Consider the following 16,918-nt stretch of genomic DNA (forward strand, 5'->3'; position numbering starts at 1 on the left):
GGGAATATGAAATTTTTCACATGAAATTTTTTTTCTATTTCTCTGTTTAGGATTACTTGTGTAATCCAACATGATATTATTCTGTGGCTCTCACTCTGTGTTTGTGCCTTTTGCTCACAGAGCACGGTGGCTTACCTTGACCTTTTCTTTCAACTGTACACACATGTACTCCCTCCCCGACCTCTGGGTAAACTGGGGGCGAGCCCTCCATATCCTCCCTCATGTCATGCCCCAATGAAACAGCCCACCCCACGGGCGGCTTCAGTATAAAAGGCCAGTCCTGCTCAAGTCCAGGAACCTTGGTCACTTCTAGTCTCTCCAGAGCGTAGACATAGAGGACTGTTCACCATGAGGCCCCTCTTTCAGACACTGTGTCTGTGTGTAGTCCTGGCTCTGGGCCGGCCCGCCCCACCGTGAGTATCACATGCCTCTGACTCCTCCATCCTGCTCTGACAGGCTGCGTTTCTCCTCACTCTTTCTCTCAATCTCCTTCTCCAACCTCTAACCTACTTCAGCACACATAGGGTTCTATCCTTATAGGAATTCAGCATTATAAGAATTCTTCTCACCCGTTTCCCCTGCCTCTCATCTTTTGCTCTGTAAAAAAAAATTATTATGTACAGTCAGGACAGAAACTACTACCCGCAGCAAAGGCTACAAAGATTACTGCATTATACAACCCTGTGTTTTAATATGTGTGCATTTATGTTTTGCGCATCATATAACAAAAGGGCTGACTCATATTGGCCATGCTTTATTCGCAACTAGCTACACTATGGAACAGCGGGTAGTAGTGAAAAAGAGTGGCTACAAAGTTCATCCCAATGCCATCAGCAGCCTACCTACCATACTCTTTACCTGGTTACTTCCTCCTGTCATATCAGCCATCAGGTTATACAGAATGGCTTGCAAACTAGCTTGTGTACCACAGGTCTGCATTCAGAGAACAAGAAATATATGGTTTCTCTAACCCGTGTTATTTGCTTGCAATGTTTAGCAGATGTTGACAGAGGATGGGCCTCTCTTTGTCATATTATTGTGATTATTATAAGGATTATGATGTGTATTGCTGTTGTGTCCTCATCTGATGAGAATGGGCATATAAAGGTGAGATTTACAGAGCTACTCTAGAGTATGCACAGTGTAATACCAGGCAAGAAGCACAAGATCACATTGATAAGGGCTCCCCACGCACTGTTGCAAGCGGTGAGAGGTGACAGAATCTTCCAGCACCTTGAATTCTGAATACTTCTCTTCTTCTCTGCACAGACACCATCAGGATATGATGGGAGGTAAGTGTGACGTGAGACACTCTCAGTCTCCATATTGAAGCTTTGTTTCATCTTGTTATTAAAGTCGATTTACGACGTATTCATTTTGGGTGCAGTGAAAAATTAAAAAGACAAAATACAAGCTTGTAAATGGGGTTTGGACATATTGCTATTGCGACATGACTCACTGAACACTCTTGTGTCATAAATGTCATAACACTATAGTCCACAAGAGGGCCCTGTTGCTCTTTTCCCCCCACAAAACAGCAGGCTCCTATCATTCAAAACCCTAGAGATAAAAAAAAGGTTCATGCTGTCTGTTAGATAATGCTGATTATTAGAGAAATAAGACAAAACAGTCAATGCTGTGAATGCTTACCAGAGTTTCAATCTACTCCAAACTGCTTCAAATAATGCTCAAAATTGATAAGCACATTGTTTCTCTTTGTACTGCTTGTACCGCAATAACATATATATATACAAATAATAAATCAAGAGAAGTACAATCCAATTTAAGTAACTGAGTCACTGGATTCATCCAGAATTTGATTGGTCTTGCCAGATCACCATGGGAGTCACCATGAGGGTCACCCTGAGGGCACGCCCCACCCACCTCACCATGACCATGAGCCCCACCTTGATGCCAAGCTTGACCGCTGTGAGGGAATCGAGTTCGATGCCATTACCCCTGACGAGAAGGGAATCACTTTCTTCTTCAAGGGTACTTATATATCAACATAATTTCTATAAATTAATTTAAACTCATGCTCATAATTTCCTGTGGACTTTAGCCCAAGCAAATATCCTTATTCATTTGTCACTTTGGGGGAGTATTTATTTTCATGTTGATATAGGAATGTATAAATTCAGTTGTTAATTCCGTAAGTTACCTGTAAGGAGACATGTCTTGGTCTGCCGTTTGGCCGTGCCCAGGTGACCACCTGTGGAAGGGCTTCCATGGGCCCTCAGAGCTCCTGAACAGCTCCTTCCAGGAAATGGACAGCCATCACCACCTGGCACATGTGGACGCTGCCTTCCGCATGCACCAGGAAGACCACGAGGACCACGACCACATCTTCCTCTTCCAGGTATGGTCCATTGGTGCCCTTTCTGCTGTCAAATCCTCTTTTTGTAGGAATTTCATATTTCTCCTCATCCTTCTGGTAGATGTTATCCAAATGTATGTAACCCACAACTGCCTCAGTAAACATCCAACTGTACCAATGAATAAAATTGCAAGTCACTCTGGATAAGAGCATCTGCTAAAAGACAATAATGTAATATGCATACATACACAGAAGCTGTTACTCTTTGCAGTTTTGATATTACATTGCGCATATTGTAATTATTTGACCAAAAAAAAACAAAACAAAACATAACTTGATTTTTCTCTTGTATGTCTTATGTTGAATCATCTTATGTTTAAGAGTATAGACATCACTCCCTGTTCCCTTTTCCACCCACTGTCACTGTAGGATGACAAGGTATTCAGCTACTACAACCACACCTTGGAAAGCGGTTTTCCCAAGGATATTGAGGAGGTGTTCCCAGGGATCCCAACCCACCTGGACGCTGCTGTGGAGTGTCCCAAGGGCGAGTGTGTCACTGACTCTGTCATCTTCTTCAAGGGTCAGCCATAACAATTAAACTGTGTAAAAAATATAAAACTTTCTTTTTAATTAAGGAAAGGGCTCAAATGATGTTTTTTTTTCTTATTTGGGCCAGATATCTGAACAAAAATTCAGAATCAAGATAAAGGAATTTATGAGAAATTTATGAGAAAAAAAAAATTCAGTGTAATGTAAACTCCACCATCACTGCTCCAATCCTTTATCAGTTATACACTTTCATGTTTATGAACTGCCATGTTTTGAATATTCTTCAAATACTGCATTATCGGAAACATGTAGCCAACCTGTAGCCAGTGATGAGCATTTTACCTGTTTCCTAGAAAACAAAGTATACCACTTTGACATCAAGACCAAGGCTGTGAAGCAGAGGAACTGGGCCCATCTGCCCAACTGCACAGCTGCCTATCGCTGGCTTGAGCGCCACTACTGTTTCCATGGTCACCAGTTCACTAAGTTCCACCCAGTTACCGGGTCTGTTGTTGGCAAGTACCCCAAAGACACCCGCAACTACTTCATGAGGTGCCCCAAGTTTGGTAAGTGGATGAATATTTAACTAACGCTGACACCGTCATTCACCACTGTGAATTTGTGAAAAACTCGTAATCCCTATGACATCAGGAAATAGAAGCCCCTATGAAAATAGAAGAAGCAAGGCTCAAAAAAAGTGTTTGCGGGAACACCTTACCGTTTTGTGAGCTCAGCGTGTGTAGGCAGAAGGGTTGTTTCCAATGCGCTGCATTGCTGTCATTGTACCACAGACCACGGGAGTGATGCCACTGAGAGGGAGCGCTGCAGTCACGTCCATTTGGACGCCATCACCACTGACGACCTTGGAAAGGCCTATGCCTTCAGGGGTGAGGACACAGTTAGCCGGTTAACCAACAGTGATGAGCAAAATACAAAAGATTTCTTTTTTTCCTGAATGGCACCCCAAGCGTGCTCACACACACACACACACACACACACACACATACACAAACACTCTAATATGCGCATACACACACACACACACACACACACACACACACACACACACACACACGTGCGTTTGACTGTGAAAGGCCTATGCTTTCAGCAGTGAGAATGTTTATGAGTGTGGGGATTTACGCCTCCTCGGGCACTTGCCTACATCGCTCTCCCCGACGTGCCTGTCTCATTCAGGTAGTTTCTACATGCGCCTGGACACCCATCGGGACGGCTGGCACGCCTTCGCCATCGCAGATGTCTGGAAGGATGTGAAGAGTGATCTGGATGCCGTCTTCTCCTATGATGACAAGCTGTACATGATCAAGGTAAGCGGGGTTAAGAAATCATGGACTGGGAAGTTAGGTGTTTTTAGGTGAAAACCTTACATTACCTCTTGTGGTTTCCTTATTTGACAGGTTTATCCAAACAGTTTAGATCTTGGTTATCATGCGACAGATAGTATCATGTAGTGCTTGCAGTTTTACACTTCACACAAAGCCTTGCTGAAAGGTGTAATAGCTGTGTGCCACTGGAGGTTCAAACATATGACCTTCAGGACCTGTGCCCAACAGTCTAATCACAGGGTTAGTGAATAACAACATCACAGCAAACAGGTGCAGAAATGTGTTAAGTGTCTACCTGGAAAATAAATTTAATTGAGCAACAATCACAGTAGTTGTGAAAATTAACTTTGTATTGTCATTGTATCATTGTAATGCAATTATGTCAATTGTGTGTTTACTAGGGTGATCAAGTTTACATCTACAAATCAGCAGCGCACTACACACTCATCCAGGGGTACCCAAAAACCCTGAAAGAGGAGCTGGGGATTGAGGGCCACGTGGATGCTGCCTTTGTGTGCGGAGAGGACCCCACAGTGCATGTCATACAAGGTACATGTGCTTACCCATATGCTCATATGCTCTGAGATTACTAACCACACGACATGGCTGTGACCGTCATTAACGATCGGGTGGGCTTGTTCTTACCTGCTTTCACGCAAGATTAAATGTTTAAGGCCAGTACAATTTTGAACTCAAAGCAAGAAGGGGAGGGCCCCATTGGTTATGCAATGTAAATTAACATCTGCACTGAAAAGCCCGCCTCTGGCTTTGTCTTCTTCCAGGGCAGAAGATGCGTGATGTCGATCTGTCCGCCACCCCTCGGGCGGTGGCCAAGGAGTCTCACCTTCCCTTCCCTAAAATCGATGCGGCCATGTGCGGCCCTGACGGCGTGAAAGTGTTTGTGGGACCCGAGTACTACCAGTATGAGACCCCCATGCTCCTGGCTTTCAGCAGGATCCGGCCTGAGCCTCACAAGATCTCCCTGGAGTTGCTGGGCTGTGATCATTAAGGCAGCAGTCTCACAGTAGCAAGGGCAGGGCTTAAATGGTGGGTTGTTACCATGCTTTCAGCTGGGGAACAATAAGGTCACCAGGATGCCGTTAAAGGGTTTCTCATTTGTTAAGAAGGCAGCCATATTGTTTACTGACCTGAAACCAAGTTAACACCACATCTTGAGGTGGTGTTGTCTATATAGGTATAAGACACAGAGCAAATACATAAACACAAGCATACACACACACACACACACACAGGCACATAGTGGCACATTTTGCACCTCATTTTGTATCTTGTGCATTTTTCCATCTTTGTACCACAGTGCTTTCATCTTTTTCAGCTTTGTTTTTTCAAGTTAAATCTCGGTGACTGGAAAGTTGTCTGTGAAGAAGAGCCACTACAGTTTTCTACCATCTGCTCACACAGCTTACACAGTCCTCTATACCTCTACTTACATTGTTGTTCTAGATATTTTGACAAAAATAAAACTTTACTGAGTTTCATATCATTTGTATCATCTTTGAGTGAGTGGTAAAGAAATGAAAACGTTATTGTTGTTGCCTAAAACATGTTCCTTGTCTTGACATCAGTTTATAAAGTATACTATTTTCATGAGCACTGTTTTAAGATGAAAAGCTGGAATATTGATGAGAAAGTTTTATAAGAAAGAGTTGAAAATTGAAGTGAAATGATAATTCAATAATTTAACAAAACGTTAAAAGCTAAAATGATAGGCTAGACTGAATCAATATTATAAGCCTATGTACAGTACATTGAGAATGATAATAGGCCCATTCTATAAAAAATGATGCAGCTGAAAATGTTTGCCAAGCAGGGCTTGGTACTGAGAAAGAGCTGATACAACTGTTCTGATCCCTCTGAAAAGTATCTTGCATCACTTTGCAGATGGACAGAACTACTCCTCAATTGGTTCCAACCATAGTGCTTTATGGTCCAGATCATGCACTGTTTTAGAACCTCCTCTCCTTCACAGTTTGATCACTGGGAATTGTAATACCATCTGCTATATAGCTGTCAATGGTCAAGGCTAAGGATATTTTATAAGAATGAGTAAATTGAGAGACTGTTGTCACCTTTTGAAATACAGTTGGACTGCTGCTTTATCAATGAGATGTTTCAATGCAATTTCAAAAAGTGCCCAATAGAGGGCATTCACATTCTTTCATAGAGAAAGATAACATGTGCTGGTGTGGGACCGCAGGTAGATCAGTTGTGTGTCCGAGACAAATGTCTCAAAGCAATCATTCTTAAGACAAAGAATCAGTGGAGCTTTCCATTGCATACATGACACCATAAATGTAATAAAATCCGAGGTGGGACTAAAGGTAACTCTTGCCACATTGTTGTGTGGGGGGAAAAAAACTTGTCAAAACAAATGATCATCTGTGCTATCAAGCACAGAAAGGGACAAATGATGAATGTACCCAGATAGCTAGCTAACTACTTTAAAAGGTACTCTTAAAATAAAGGACAGCAGTGTACAGGGAAGACATAGCCTATACATATAATTTAAAATCATTACCCTGTCATGCTTTTGTGATCATGTGATCAAAATTAGATTACTAGGTCCTAATTGTTTTTCTAAATAGTATATCACTAAAACCAACAGACAGTTTCAATTGCTGAATGCTAGTCCCCACAACTCTGATCTGATGCCATGACACATCCGTGAGAACTTGACTAAACTAACTCGCTGCTAAGACAGGGTAATATAACTTCATTGTGTAATTTCAAAATTACTTTGAAAGTTGCTTGTTGCAAATAGGGTAGGCACAGTGACTAGTTAGCTAGCCACAACTTATTGCTAGCTGCCACAATAAAAATTTTACCCAATCAATATTGGCCAATATAATAGGTAATAATTAATGTGCCTGTAATTGTATTTCATTTACTCACTGACCTTAGGCACACATGCACTTACACAGATGTCAGTTTTTCATTGAAACATACACATTATCTAATGAGATGTTTCTTTACATGTTTTGGTCCTTTCACCAAATAGAAACATACCTAGATGACCAGCTAATCAACTCATGATGAGCTGGAGTTTTCCGTAGAGCCCAGAGGGACTGAATGTTCTTAACAACGTGCTACTTTCTTTGGAAGCTCTTTTGTTGTCACTGTTTTGGCTGATTTGGGCTCTGAAATCAATATTCTTTCACCCTGCTAAAGGTTTTTGGTCAGACTTACTTACATGACCCTCAGGTAATCCTTTCTGCTGCTTGCAGCATGGCTCAGCCTTACATTCACAGTATTACCATATAACCTCCAGAGTAGGTGTGTTATATATTCAGATATTTATTGTAGATTTGCATCGTGATTTATCATAGAAAAGTTACAAAAATAGTTATAAAATGCCCTTTTAGTGGCTGCTCATTACTGTGCTTTATCTTTCTGTGCTTGGAGCTGACACCACGCCAAGGACAGGGCACATTTATTTCTTCAATCAATTAAGCATCATTTTCAGCTGTGCTTACTTACCAGCTATAAGGTCAATTGCATACGTGACTTTAACACCATTGTCTTTTTGTCTTTTTTTTCAAGGCTTTTGGATATGTTTTTGCTTGAAATGAGTACACACAAGTATGTATATGTGCAGAAAATTATAACAACTTTCTTTTTTTTGGTTTTAATTAAAAGATGGCAGAAGATGTATCAGATTAATCAGCTATGGGTAAAGGAGAGGGGAATCAAGTAGGGATACTTAAAAAGGGCTCTCCCTCCTCCCCTAACATTACAAAACAAGAGATTGAGAGTGAGAAGGGGGTGGGAAAGGGAGTCTCTAACACAGCAACTGACTAGCAGTTATGGCTTAGCAATGATAATGGTGGGTGGTCAGGGGAAGGATTGGAGAATCTCTCTCCCCCTCACAGTAGAAACAAATGTCTGTCCATGAAAATGTAGTGCCCCTGTCTGTGCCACAAACTCAGTGTGGGTCACTTTTGCTCATGCTTAGCTCTCATGCTATGGGGTATTGCTATGCCAATCGTTTTCAAGGTTTTGCACGACATGCTATTTTTCTCCTTCTGGACGATGCTTTATCTTTTAGGAATCTTTAAATCTCTGTGCTCTGAAATCTATGCTATTTTCAGCCATCATTTCCATCATATTGATGGCTGAGCACCTTCAAAATCCATACTATCATCATGTCATCATTGCCAGCACTGTAATCATGAGCTGCAGCTCTCTGAAACCTATTGACCCTGCAAATGGAGAGAGTGGTCAATTCAGGTCACAGCTCAAAGTTCAAAGGTCGAGCGACTGAAATCTGCCACAGCTGGACCCTTGGTGACCATTCTGCTGGCTGTGTGGACCACGGGTCAGAGCTCTGCACTTGTGCCTGGTGTTTCTCTGGGTTCAGGGGAGATAACAACTTGGCAGCGCCAACAGCGTAACCCTACAGCAAGGATTTCAGTTTCCACATTCTCAGATTTTGCCTGGCTAAAATCATCTTTGTAATGCTATTTTTTTAGATTAAAAGCCAGCGATGACATTTCCCTCATTTTATCTTTCGAATAGAGTTTGTGTGCTGATGATATTGTCAATTCCATTGTAGATACTGTCTTAGTGTTCATTTTCTTCCTGGTTAAAATGCTGGGAATGACACAGATAAGAGGACACATTTATTTAATACAATTCTTTTGTGATAATGTCATGTACATCACACACAATTTGAACAAGACTTTAGCTTTCTCAAGGCTCATCCTGAAGTCTATTAGTCTGCCGCCTACAGCTTGTTTTTAACATTCTGTTTGTGCTGAATTAACTTACTTATGCTCTTCTGTGTCTCAGTGCTGCACTGTTTGCCCCTGGGAGAGTTGTTTTAGGCATGGGGGAGCACAAGGGCAGAGGAGGTGTGTTTGGTCTCTAAATCCCTGGATACCCAGCCTTAACCCCATCCTGACTCCCCCGCTGTGAGGGGGGCTCTCCCCCAGATGGGCAGCGAAGCTGGGATGTCTTACAAGACATCCAGCGAACAAGGCATGTGTGGATCCGTCCCGGGATATCCCTCTGCTCAGGGGTGTGTGGGATGTCACAAGACCATGGAAGGGCAAATAGGATTAGTCATAGAGCTCAAGGTTTAGCGTCTGTGTGGCGCCACGCTACACTGCCACTGGTCAAAGTGGAAGTAACGAACATGGCCCAATCACGCTGTCATTTCCTGAGTGTCCCCTCCCCTCATTCAATATAACACCAGCCCAAGCACACATCTCACGTCCAGTATGCTGCTTCACTAATTACATTCAACACCCCCCCTGTGCTATCATTTCACCTGCCAGGGACTAATGATTTGCCAAGCCCATGTCTCTCCGGTTGATGGGGAATTCCACAGAAGGAAACTATTTGAATGAAAATAATTCAGTTCATAATTGTGTTATGTGGGTAAACATTTATGCCAACTGTATCATTTTCTATATCCGTGTCATTATGATTGAAATATGAAGGAAAAAGGAATATAGATGCAAATCCATAACCCTTGTATGATGTTATGGGTCCAATTAACCCAACTCAAAGTTCAAGATCACTAAAAAGCTGTTTGTTTTTTGTTTTGCATGAAACTTTATCAAATCCTCTGAGTTAGGGACTTAAACGAGTGAGCTGGTGGGCTGGGTACTCATACTGGCTGCATGGGTCTATAGAGACACATATTGACTGCAGGGGTATATGCTCACACAAGGTTGTATTAATGTTTATCTTGTAATTGGATTATATGTATTATTATATGTAGTATATGTATTTTAATTATACTTTTTTACTGCATATTTACTTTAAAAATAGCACTCCTTTTTGTGTTGCAAAATGAATATTATGCTTCAATAGCACTACTTTTTGTGATGCAAAATGAATATTATGCTTCAAATTTCATTCTACTCTGCATATAAATCTCATATTATGGATATAATTTGTTCATATTTAATTTTCTGATTTATTTTTAGCATGGGCACGTTTGTCTTATTTTCATATCAGGAAGGACAGGACGTAATAACATCTATCTACCATGTCCAGAACTACCCCGTCCCCTGATTCCTCTCAGGTGCTCGTCCAGCTGGCTTGCCTGTGTACACTTGCATGTGATAGGCATAGCTTGTTTTGGCTTTGCATGCTGCCCAAATCTTTCTGCCATACTTGCCAAGCTTTCTGGGCATAATATACTTCTTGAATGGACAGTGGCCGTCTCTAAAAGAAATGAGGCATTCATCAATGGTGGCATTTGGCCCTGGGTTTAGCAGGGTCCAGTATTATGCACTGGACAGAGTGTAGGATGTGGAGGAGGGTTTATTTTGGGGGATGGTGGGATGGTGGTGATGGTGGTGGTTGGGGGGGTTGAGGAGAACATTTGGAGGTGGGAACAGCAGAAAGCATGATTCTACCCTATTTACTGTCAGAATTTAAATACAATGCATTTCGATGCATTGGATCAAATTGACCCCAAAAACTGTTGCATGTCTTGTTTTTAAAAAAAAAAAAAATGAAAAAATATAGTCAAGTCAAAACAAGTCAAAGATTTTTGAAGCTTAAAACTGGTAAATCACACTTCAGCATGGATTGCAGGAATACTGAACTTCAATCATAGCACTAAAAACCTTTGTCTCTTAATATGGATTTTTGTAGTTCCTATGTCTCCTTTATATAGTTATAAAACATTTTTGATTGCAGGACCTACTAATCACAGACTTTAGAGGAGTCAAGTGACTGAAACACGCTTGTCTGTTTGTGGCTCATCCATGGTGCAACTTAATTTTTGTGATACATTTCAGTTATACACTATCAGACACTTTCTGACCAAAGGATGACTGGCAGCTCCTTACTGGTGAAGAATCTAGAATTGTGTTTTTTTCAATTTTCCAATATCTAAACTGACATTTACATACAGTATACGCAGAGGAGTGTCCGGAGAGAGGCCAGAGTTCAGACCAGGGAGTTAATTTATTTCCTTCCCATACATCCTGCTCTCTGGAAGGGCTTTGTGTTGCTCGCACCCCCTTTCCCTATCTGTCCAGGGGCTAGGCAAACAAGACCTCAGGGCCCGGCCAATTTGTTCTGACAAATGTGCGGATTTGGAGCAAGCGCAGTCCCTGGTAGGAACAAGTGCTAAGTGTTTGTGTGCCAAGCTTTTTTCCCCCCTCGCAAGCCACCCCTGCTTTCCCAAAGTCGGGGCCATTCACTCCCCCTTTGTCTGACTCGATGTGTAAAGACTTGAACCTGGGGTATGGACCTGGTGTAGGAGGATGCTAGTGGGATTTTCTCGTTCACTCTCTACGCCGCTCTTTACAGCCTCACACAATTGCAGAATGGGGGCGTTTCATTATCGGAATAATACAAAATGTACCGAAAAATGCAATTCATTCAATTACTTTTTATTTTTTCTTCTGTCTAATTTTCCCAGCTCCGAAATGAATTGAGTTCGGGGGTGGGCCCACAAAAGGCCGAGGCCCCAGTGTATTAGTACAAGTGCCTCAGACAATCTCTCCCTCTGCTGGGCCAGGCGCGCTGCGGGCCTCCCTGGCATGCTGATCAGAGGATTAGGCCGGTCCGCAGCATCAGGTCAAGTGCACGGCAGAAAAGGGAGAGGCATGCGAGGGGAGATGAGGTGCCGGCCGGCCGACAGCACATTTTCTGATTTCCCAACCACTTGTTCGGGTTTTCGGGAAACCGTGGCGGCACAGCGTTGTCTTGCTTGCCATCTGTTTTTGCGGCTTTTTCTTCCGTTTCAGTTGTAAACTTGCTGAATAGAGAGGTCCCTATCTCGGTTCGAATCAAGCTTAACATTTCATTAGACAAATACAGTTATAATATCATGTTCTTTACTCTAAGCATTATTTCATTTTTATAAGTTTATTCTTCAAAACATTCACTTTCCAAATGGAATTTTGAATGAATTTTTGAAAGAGACAGTTATAGATAGAGGTATGTAGAAACAATAATTAAGCAATGTTTTGTTGTTTCCACTTAGAGCTAGAATTATAATTATTTCACAATTCTATTACATTACCATTCCACTGTCAATCAGCAGGTACATTTCACACTATATTTTTTGCTTAGTAGACACTCCCACTCTTAGTGACGTTCACAGCTTGTAATTTTAAGGGAAATGTTACAAATTTATGCTTATGTTGCATATTTACTGGATATTTAAGTGATTCAAGTTAAGTAGCTTGCCTAAGGGTATAACAGTTGTGGCTCACCTGAGAATCAAGCCAGCAACCTTTTCATTATTAGTCCTGCTCCTTGCTACTATGTCACATTCAACAGAGTTCGTCAACTGGGAAGTAAAGCATGTGTGATATCTTCTTAGTTACAACGTGACTGCTGTTCTGGACCAGCAGGTGTTAACGTTGCAGATCACATGACTGCCAGGCATAGGAAGGTTGCAAGGAAGGCTGTATGATTCTGGTATAGGGTGGCCATAGGTGGCCAAAATGAGTCCCTCTCTTTTCCTTAACCTTTTTTCTGTTTTTTTTTTCTGCTATTCAGAATTAAGAGCCCAGCCCACTGACTGGTGCTTTTTTATCGCCTGTAAAACCATTGTTCAATTCCATGGCTAATTCTAGCCCTTTAATCTGGTTTGAATGACAACTGTGTCCCTTGCGCCTCCCACCTCGAGTAAACTGCTGGCCACACATACACGTGCATGCACATACACTCACACGCACACACACACGCACGTGCACACACACACACATACAAACACACACACACACACACACGCACACACACACTCAGACAAACCCATGTGCCCCCAAGCTTCTTTCCTCTCCTGTCAATATGTGCTGTAGCCCAGGACCAGAGGCAGCTGGTCAATGTGGAGGGGATGAACAATTGTGGCCTAAGAGTAGCAACTGTGCTGAAGGAAGTGTGCCCTGCCTGCAATGCCCGGATACCCCAGCATTGACCCTGGCTGCCTCCCCACCAGCAGGAGGCCTTGTTACTCCCAGCATGGGGTCCCAGTATCCACTAGTGGTGTTGGTGAGGAGGCACGGTGAGAGAGCTTTGTTCCAGACAGATAGGGGGGCTGGAGTGTGAGCCCTGCTCTGGGGGGGAGGGGGGGGGGGCATACAGACATTGGCAGATAATGTGGAGCCTCCAATCTACATACGCATACACCGGGCAAGTGACAGAATCAAGCCCAATATGTGCGCAAGGTGGCTGAAAGCAACAGGCAGGAGGAGGGGGAAAAAGGCCACAATATGGAGCTTAATTCACAACAGAGCCCCTCTATTAACGAGAGAGAGGCACAGCAATTAGGCCAGGAGAAAGAGAGAGGGAAAGAAAGAAACAGAACAAGGAAGGGAGTTGTGAATTTGTGGCGCTAAATGGTGGCAGTCATTAGCATATGGCTGTGTAGGGTTGGTTATTCATTCCATGCTGAATGCATGTTGCTTCACTACCGTGACTTCCCTGTCTGCCTTTATTCCCCTCCCTTCCTTTTCAGCCATAATCCCCCTCCCGTTTCCCCCTTTTTTAATTTCTTTTCCATTTCTTTTCTATTCCTTTTGCCTTTTCCTGCCACATTACTGAATGGAACTGATGAGCTCTGGTTATCGCCCCTTCCATCCCCTTCACCCACCTCCCCCCAAAGACCTATGTTTCATGTATTCGGTAATATGGTTTACTGGAATCATGGTGTAGTCAAAGCACAGCCAAACCTAGCTGGTATAAAGCAGTATACTCACTTTGCTAGAGCTTATGCGTTTGAACACCATTGTACAATGGGAAACTACAAATAGAGTGGAATTCAAGTATTGCAAATCCAGTATGCTGTGCTCTAAAATACTGCCCAAAAGGTTTCTACCACAGTAGTACATGTCACAGGCCTGAGGCAAGAGCATCTATACACCAGACTCTAAACAAGTCATGAAAAGGGAGACAGCACCCATTCAAAGATTATCAGCTAAATTTACACTAAAGTTGGGTTGTATGGCCACTGAAACTTGCTTGAGTTACCAGGGGCAGATGAAAGATCAAAATTAAAGCCATTAATAAGAAACTAAGGACACAATGTAAAATTGCAAGAGGAATAACACACAGAGTGCAGACAAAAATGGGTAAGACTAAGAAGAAAGAGACAATAAATCATGTTCATTTGCGATAACCATGAGTACTTAAACCTTTTGGCAGACACATGGATTAGTCAAGTGTTAAAATGTCTGGTGAGTATGGGTCAACTCTCTGTATTGTGTAGCTGCTTATGACAGTCACATGCATGTTGTTTTTGCTTGACACTAGAGATGCACACATAAGTCATGAACATTGTGAAAAAATAAATCATAATGCACCACACACCAGCTATTACTTCACCAGTGGTTTTGACAAAGCAAAGTCAACAGAGTGGCATAAATAACATTGATGGCTATCTGGCAATCTATTTCAAAGCTTGTTGTGGTAGCACATACAGTATAATTTGGTGGTAGTAGCTAACTAGCTTCCAAGGTCAACAGCAATACCTAGCTATCTAACGACGTACTGTTTCAGACTTATTTGTGCATAAGAAAGCATTGAGGCAAACCTTACTTAAGACTACTCCATAGCCAATATTACACTTGAATACGGTATCTGGTTGGGTCTGGCATGACATCCCATGCCATCCACCCTGTCATTGTTAATTCAGGGGTAGTCACTAGCAGTGCCCTGTTAGCTAGTTATTGTGTTTAGCATTGTTATTGTGTTTAAGTATTGTGTTAGCGAGATATTTGTGTTTGTGCACCTAAATATGAGTAACTTTGCTAATATGTTATAGAAATAGAGGTCACAAGGGCCTCCATTCCAGCAAAATGTGAAAAGAAGTATGGTACATCCCTTTGCTGTCCCTACTGTTACCGTTACATTTACTATTTGCAGAATGAGAGTCAGTTGGAAATAACTGACTTTCCTTGGGCTGTGACGATAAGAGGGAAAAAGCTAATTGTCTGCCTTCTGGATTGTTGTCTGTGTACTGCATGTCTTGCAGTGGAATCAAGGATTAAAGATTCAGTCCTGTCTGCCTTAGTACATCTAGCACTGTGAAAGAATGGCAGTTATTTTCCAAGATACTACATGTCCTGGCCTGCACCGTGTCTGGCAATGGAAAACACAATGTATAAAAAAAATCCACTGAACAAAGTGAAAACCAGAAAAACAGACAGAAGAACAAATCCACTAATGCTAAATCAAGTTAGATGGTATTTTTTATCTTTTGTGCAACAATTTGGACAGTTATGTTTTAGATATGGGGAAAAAGGCTGGATAAAGATTAGACAAAAGGCTTAAAAATGTTAAACAGCATCTTCAAATAATTCAGGTAGTCACTCAGCAACAAATATAATGAAGAAAAATTCCCAATGAGGAACTGAGAGGGACAAGAACTCCAAAAAATCACAGCAGAGGAAGAGTTGCCCCCAGGGTACTGTAACCTGATCCTCACTGTGTTACCCAACCTAGAGGGTAAGGAGGTAGGAGTGCTTTAATGCCGAAGATGTGTCTTAGTGGTCATGGGAAATCTGCTCCACCTCTATGCCCACATGGACACATTGAGTGTTCGGTGTAGGGGTCTGGAGGCCAGAGGTCATGTCCATCTGGGGCATAAAGCTATGCCCCCCCCCATCTGTCAAGATAAACTGACTGAAGGTCAGGGTCAAGGGAGTTGTCCACTGGGTGAAGGTGTGTCAGTCGGGATCAGTCTCCCAAAACACTTTCGGAGCACATCAACACTGGACCAGTAATAGCCTCTTAGTCCTCCTGAACCTACCATCAAATCATTTCAAGCAATCTGGTGTTTGGAGGGATAGTTACATTTTAATAAGGAGGTAGATGTAATACTATATAAGGGCTTACCTAGAATGCAAACTGATGAGTTATCAGCTTAAATTAGGAGGCATTTCACATATCTTTAGCAGCTTTGATCAATGACCAAATCACAGATTTGGCAAATACTCTTTTCCAAGTGTAAGATTTAGGCCTAAATCAGGGTTAACCCTGGATGCTGTAATACCTATAATATCTTTCTTTTTTCTTTTTTTTGAGAAGGCAACTATTTGAGGCTTAAATGTCCCAATGGTGGCTACCAATCCCCCCGCCCCCCCAGGAGGAATACGGATCAGGCCCTGGCATCAATTCCTGAGATAATTTTCTTCATCTGGCCCTCCTTCAGCCCAGCCAGCTGCACCGAGAGATCACGCTCAGAGACAAACATGGAGAAAAGTACTTTTTTTTTTACATAACTTTTAAACTTTCACTGTGGGCGCCACCTGCCACAGTTAAGTCCATGAGAGGGGAGTGGCGGGCGCCGGTCTCGCCCCTGTACTCTGTATCCCTGGCCCTTTTTCTCTCACTCCTCAGAGGGATTTGGGCCCTGCGTTTCAATGGCTGCAGGCACAGACCCCGGGGCTCCGCTGAATGCACCAATCAGAGGCAACAAAACCTTTGCTGACATTCGCACAAAAACACTCAGCGTTGATTAATTTTTTCCTCTGTTTCTGTAGAGGTGAACCTGTATTTTTGTGACTGAGGCATTGTTCGAGGAGTTGGAATGTTTCAAATGCGCTGTAGAATGCACCTGTTGAAGGTTTTCTTATTTTAATCCTTTGGATGTTAATCATTGAAGATTAACGGGCAGTAAATATGATATATTATTCAGAACTGAGAAAAAATGCAATAATTACAATTACCATTATTTTTCAGTTCAAACGAGTTTCTCAATACATTTGAAAAA

The 16,918-nt window shown here is 42.3% G+C and overlaps 1 protein-coding gene across 1 annotated transcript; it reads left to right on the forward strand.

Moving 5' to 3' along the window:
- The first annotated feature begins 348 nt into the window (after positions 1-348).
- LOC118785638 (hemopexin-like) lies at positions 349-5,221 on the forward strand. Its single transcript, XM_036540457.1, has 9 exons — positions 349-406; positions 1,897-1,992; positions 2,205-2,359; positions 2,747-2,900; positions 3,223-3,435; positions 3,661-3,756; positions 4,064-4,194; positions 4,614-4,761; positions 4,995-5,221. The coding sequence occupies exons 1-9, from the start codon at positions 349-351 to the stop codon at positions 5,219-5,221; spliced, it is 1,278 nt and encodes a 425-aa protein (XP_036396350.1).
- Positions 5,222-16,918: the final 11,697 nt, after the last annotated feature.

The sequence above is a fragment of the Megalops cyprinoides genome, chromosome 11 (genome assembly GCF_013368585.1).
Source record: "Megalops cyprinoides isolate fMegCyp1 chromosome 11, fMegCyp1.pri, whole genome shotgun sequence".
NCBI classification, from domain to species: Eukaryota; Metazoa; Chordata; class Actinopteri; order Elopiformes; family Megalopidae; genus Megalops; species Megalops cyprinoides.

What these genes read in the sequence shown, in the direction of transcription:
- LOC118785638 (XM_036540457.1), top strand. Translation starts at nt 349, where the DNA reads ATGAGGCCCCTCTTTCAGACACTGTGTCTGTGTGTAGTCCTGGCTCTG. An exon ending in ACCACATCTTCCTCTTCCAG is followed by an intron (nt 2,360 to 2,746) that starts GTATGGTCCATT and finishes CTGTCACTGTAG; the next exon opens with GATGACAAGGTATTCAGCTA. An exon ending in CATGAGGTGCCCCAAGTTTG is followed by an intron (nt 3,436 to 3,660) that starts GTAAGTGGATGA and finishes ATTGTACCACAG; the next exon opens with ACCACGGGAGTGATGCCACT.